The sequence below is a fragment of the Epinephelus moara genome, unplaced genomic scaffold, assembly GCF_006386435.1.
Source record: "Epinephelus moara isolate mb unplaced genomic scaffold, YSFRI_EMoa_1.0 scaffold1375, whole genome shotgun sequence".
In the NCBI taxonomy this organism is placed as follows: domain Eukaryota; kingdom Metazoa; phylum Chordata; class Actinopteri; order Perciformes; family Serranidae; genus Epinephelus; species Epinephelus moara.
The window spans coordinates 1-5427 of record NW_026078857.1 but is presented as its reverse complement, the minus strand read 5'-3'; the positions used below and the strand labels follow the sequence as shown (position 1 = coordinate 5427).

The 5427-nt window shown below is 44.2% G+C and overlaps 2 protein-coding genes across 2 annotated transcripts; both read left to right on the top strand.

The window, feature by feature from the left end:
* The first annotated feature begins 6 nt into the window (after positions 1 to 6).
* On the top strand, positions 7 to 1312 carry rad51b (RAD51 paralog B). Its single transcript, XM_050039566.1, has one exon. The coding sequence runs from the start codon at positions 78 to 80 to the stop codon at positions 1023 to 1025; it is 948 nt and encodes a 315-aa protein (XP_049895523.1). The 5' UTR covers positions 7 to 77; the 3' UTR covers positions 1026 to 1312.
* A 1456-nt stretch (positions 1313 to 2768) lies between these two features.
* LOC126386995 (carbonic anhydrase 1-like) lies at positions 2769 to 5251 on the top strand. Its single transcript, XM_050039567.1, has 3 exons — positions 2769 to 2935; positions 3216 to 3413; positions 5097 to 5251. Exons 1-3 carry the CDS (start codon positions 2902 to 2904, stop codon positions 5228 to 5230), a joined length of 366 nt encoding a protein of 121 aa, XP_049895524.1. The 5' UTR covers positions 2769 to 2901; the 3' UTR covers positions 5231 to 5251.
* Positions 5252 to 5427: the final 176 nt, after the last annotated feature.

The window sequence follows — 5427 nt, the reverse complement described above, 5'->3', positions numbered from 1 at the left end:
ACGAAATATGTGAGCAACTCAAACGACATCACATAGAAAGCTGTAAAGACCTGTTATCTCTGACTGCTGTTGAGGTGATGCATGCCGCAGGGATGAGCTATCAGAAAGCTTTGGTGCTGATGCAGTCCGTCAGCAAAGCCGTCGCACCGCCTGTCATCACGGCTCTGGAGCTGTGGAAGCAACATTCGTGTTTCTCCACATCATTACCTGCTCTGGATAAACTCCTGAGAGGAGGCCTGCCCTATGGGACCATCACAGAGGTGACAGGGCCCTCTGGCTGTGGGAAGACTCAGATGTGTCTGATGCTGAGTGTTTTGGCCACTCTGCCAAAGAGTGAGGGAGGCATGGACAGTGATGTGATCTACATAGACACAGAGTCTGCTTTCTCTGCCGAGAGGCTGGTGGAGATTGCGCAGAGCCGGTTCCCAAACTTCTTCAGCAGTAAGGAGAAAGTCCTGCAGATGGCCGGGCGGGTGCATCTATTCAGGGAGCTCACCTGTCAAGATGTCCTCAACAGACTGGAGAGACTAGAAGAGGACATCATCTCAACCGGAGCGGGTCTCATCATCCTGGACTCTGTGGCCTCTGTGGTGAGAAAGGAGTTTGACACAACGTTGCCCGGCAACCTGATTCACCGCAGCAACCTGCTGGGCCACGAGGCCTCCACCCTCAAATACCTGGCACACCAGTTTAACATCCCTGTGGTGCTCACCAACCAGATCACAACTCACGTGGGGGGATCTGAGGGGGATTCTGGGTTTGTAACAGCAGCTCTGGGGAACACGTGGAGTCACAGTGTCAACACACGTCTGATTGTCCAGTATGTGGATGCACACCAGAGACAGATACTGATAGCCAAGTCACCCGTGGCTCCATTTGCTGTGCTGAACTACACCATTGAGAAGCAGGGGATCTGTGTGGATGGAGAGGGCAGTCAGGAGACCTTGTATGAGGGCACGGATCCAGGGCTACAGCCAATTAGGGTTCAGACTGGATTCAATTACATAACCAGACCTATGGACTAGACTGGTCAAACACTGTGACTCACCTGTGTGTATGTGTGCGTGTGTGGAGATGCCAGGAAATGACACAGCTACTTGCCTGCTTAAAGTCCACACCATTATTTTAAGGACATTGTCACTGAGAAAACTACTTCCTGTTTTAATGTTCAGGGACGCTGTGCTGACTTTGACCATACGTATGTCTAATTTTTTTTGTCTTCTGTTTTAATAAAAAATATGACTGATATTTTTCATGTCCAGTTCATTGTCGTAACACCCTGATTTATTTATTATCAGTGAATAAAAGTGGATAAAATGAAAACACTTCCGTTTCGGACATGAATCCTTCAAAATAAAAGCACAGCAAATCTGCAAATAATTATTTTATCTAATAATACCATCCACTTGTTGCACTACATTTTGCACCAAGTTCCCCTGTCATCCTACCACTGAAATTAATGGTATGTCTATGATTTAACATTTCATAAGTTATCTGTTGAGAAATCACAAAAAATATGACCTTTTAAGCACTATGTTCTACAATACCCTTTATGCAATATCTACTTGAATTAATATTATTTTTTCTTTCAGTTGTATTTGTTTGCCTATCAAAGCTGCATGGGGGAAAAGACTCACCTTGTAGTCTCATTGACCAACAGCAGGTGGCACCATAATACCACCACAACCGTGTTCATCACAGCCTGAATAACTGTGAAAAACTTGAGCTGTCATTGTTTCACTGCACTGGCCACTAGGATGCAGTCAAACTATAATGGAGATTTTGGAGAGAGGCACTGGAAGGATGAAATGACCCTTCACCAAGACAATTAATTATTTCTCTATTATTATTATTAGTAGTAGTTCTAGTAGTAGTACTTTTGCAAATACTTTTCTTGCAAATAATGGCATGTTATATAGGTTACTAGTATGTGATTGTGCTGTGTCAGTCATTTGGGTCAATTCTTTATCAGTAAACACAGAGTTGTCGTACTTGTGTATACCTGCAGCAGCAGCACCGTCACTGATAGACAAATACAGTACAGTGCGCCTTCTGTTTTTATCTGCCTTAGTGTGCAAGAGCCGGCCAGATAACTCTAGGACTGCTGAGCCGGCCGAAAGTCCTTAAGACGCTAATTATGTTTTTTTATGTATATGATTTGCTTACAGGAATAAGGCTAATAATTTGATTGTTGTCGTTATTTCGGAGTTCAAAGTGAAGTGGAAAAAAAACCACAAGACACAGAGTCTGTGCAGTTGCAAGCTCTAGTTCCTTTTTTGGATCTCACACACCACAGGCTGCAGTGTTGAAGCCAAACAACATTTGTTGCAATTAATGTTTGATTGCTTTATTGTCACAGCCATTGACATTAAAGTCCATTTTTGTTAACTGTTCTTAGAAGAGTGTGATTCAGCTCATCACACTGACGCTTGTCAACGAAGACTTTACCACTGCAGCAGAGAGGGGGGGGGGGGGGGGGGGGGGGGGGGGGGGGCAGATCCTCACTGATCCCAGTATTGCNCCATTGACATTAAAGTCCATTTTTGTTAACTGTTCTTAGAAGAGTGTGATTCAGCTCATCACACTGACGCTTGTCAACGAAGACTTTACCACTGCAGCGGCGAGGGGGGGGGGGGGGGGGGGGGGGGGGGGGGGGGGGGGGGGGCAGAGACAGATCCTCATTGATCCACAGTATTGCAACGTTGCGGCGCATCGAAACTCCTCCCGGTCATTGCGCGGACATCATGTGGCCAACACCAGCCCGACACACACACCGCTCACAGGGGACCCTATATAAGCGGTGCAGCTGTCAGGTGGAGGACACTGGCTGCTTGTGCGCTGGGGGACGACTCGCTTTAGGGAATTTACAGCTCTAGATACTCATAGATCCAAATTGTAACAATGTCTCACGCTTGGGGATACGCAGCAAACAACGGTGAGGCGCTCATTGCACGTACACGCTATATATATAATGTAGGGTTGATATTACTGTGGGGGACGTTTAAACCAGTCATACCAGTATGCAGTAAATAAATGGGAGGACAGGGAATGCACGGGTCACTGCAGAGATTTTTTTTCTTTTAATCCTGCGCATTTTGGGGCTTTTTACGCGCGTTTAAGCACATCACCATCCCCAAACGCGCAGTTTGTCTCATTAAAAACGCATATTTCAAGACTAATATTCTAATCACAGTTGTATCAATATGTCATTTTAGGACCCGACAAATGGTGTGATAACTTCCCTATTGCCAACGGACCCCGCCAGTCTCCCATTGACATCGTACCTGGTGCAGCATCTTACGACGCGGGGCTGAAGCCGCTCAAGCTGAAGTACGACCCCTCCACCTGTCTTGATATCCTCAACAACGGACATTCCTTCCAAGTGTCCTTCGTAGACGACACCGACAGCTCAAGTTAGTGTGACATTAATATTGCATGAATACAGCCGCTCATTGGAGCCTTCAGCTTGATATCAGAATCTGATTAAGAAATGTGCAGTGCTATATTTCGTTTAAACCTGGAGAAACAACATTCTCCTGTGTTTCCAATTATTATTGCAATGTTTGTAGCTATAAAAGAGGAGCTGTGTGATTATTGGTATGCAAACAAAGACAGTCAAGGTCCTGATGATGATTTATAGGATGCGGCATTCAGGTTCAGTGCTCGGCTGCTGTGTGTGCAGCTCTCACAGTCAGACTGTCCAGCATATTAATAATATGTTAATATTTCTATGGATGAATAATGCGCCCCAGTTTCCAACTGCGCCTTCAGTGAACACAGATTTTTATCATTTTGGTGTTTTTTCATGCATTTATTAATGAATGAATTTCGACTGTGGGGGCTCCATTCAAAAGCCGAGCACAAAGCATGCAGATACTAATTGAATTGGTAATGCAACGCCCGGGTAAACCTTTCCCACGCCAAGTCCTTTCTGCAGGCTGTGGGGTCAAAGCGCAGAAAACAAGGGTTACTCTGCAAACAAACCCTGGCTTGGTTCACTGTTAATGCGCCAAATATGCGTGGGAGTGAGTTACCATATAACAGAGGCTGGATTTTATTCCCTTTAGAATATAAAAATGGAGATTGCATTATTTTTTTCCTCTTTATTTTAATTGCATTTCCATTCCTGTAAGATTTTATTCCAAAAAGAGATGAGAAAAATGTAGGGTTTTTATGGATTAAGGATTTGGAGGACTTTGGATTGGTTGTCCTTTAGCTGATGTGATAAAGGATAAAGAAGAATATGGTTACATAACCAACACAATCTACTGGACACGCATCAAGATGAAAAACAAAAGCACTTTTGCTGAGAATATGAGCTAGATGAGTTTGAGTCTCTTCATTCTTCCTTGGTATTTCACTTATTTTCCACCCTGCCCTTCTACATAAAGGACAAGCTAAGTCTGCATGTCAATGTCATACACCATGTCATACATCATGTGTGTGTGTGCACAGTGGAAAAGATGGATGGCCTCTTCATTTTTATTTTTCAGTCATCCTCCTTTGTTCCACACACCCTTAAATTGCGTCTGCACCTTTTTATCTATTGAGGCCGACTACTGAGAAACAAATATCCTGTTTGGTCCTGTTTGGAGAGGGCTCTGTGTGTGTGTGTGTGTGTGTGTGTGTGTGTGTGTGTGTGTGTGTTTGTGTGTCACAGCATCTCCTAATGCAGCACCAGAAATAGAACAATGTACAGGATTATCTGCTACAGTTTCAGACACTCTGTAGGCTGCGAATAGATTCATTATGTAACACTGGAAGGAGGCTTGATGTTAACAATACCTGGACATGATTTGCGACTGAATCCTCAATTTGACGACACAACAGGAACTGAGTCTGCCTCCATGTCTGCCACAGTGTCACAAGTGTGTACGTGGTGTGTGTGTGGGTGTGTATACTTACATCTTGTTAATGTGTTCCTTGGCTTTTCATATTGTCTGCCCCTTGGAAAAAAAATTTCCTTCTACGTGGATGTTTAAAACTTGCCTATGAATCACCACATAATTTTATAACAAGGTCTCATCATGGCTGACCACAGCGCTACCCACGGTCAGTGTGGGAAACTGATGGGAAAATGTGTGTTTGTTCTGCAGCTCTGACAGACGGACCGATCTCTGGAGTCTACAGGCTCAAGCAGTTTCATTTCCACTGGGGAGCTTCTGATGACAAGGGCTCCGAACATACTGTGGGGGGGACCAAGTATCCTGCTGAGGTATGGATGCTCTGAGCCATTATTATGAAAGTAATACTCATACAGCTATTGTTTCTGACAGATTGAGGTTGACATGCAGTAACGAGGAGGATAAAGCAGATTTGAGTTTTTAATTTTATTTGTATTGTAGGTAGTGAACTAAAATATCATTCTCTGGCTCAGATAAAAGTTAGGCCCAAGTAGAGAACTAATTTTCTTTGCCTTTAAGCTTT

Bases quoted from the DNA above. Each gene is read 5' to 3' on its own strand.
- LOC126386995 (XM_050039567.1), top strand. From the start codon at position 2,902: ATGTCTCACGCTTGGGGATACGCAGCAAACAACG. The intron at 2,936-3,215 runs GTGAGGCGCTCA...ATGTCATTTTAG, and splicing joins GGGATACGCAGCAAACAACG to GACCCGACAAATGGTGTGAT. The intron at 3,414-5,096 runs GTTAGTGTGACA...TTTGTTCTGCAG, and splicing joins AGACGACACCGACAGCTCAA to CTCTGACAGACGGACCGATC.
- rad51b (XM_050039566.1), top strand. From the start codon at position 78: ATGCATGCCGCAGGGATGAGCTATCAGAAAGCTTTGGTGCTGATGCAG.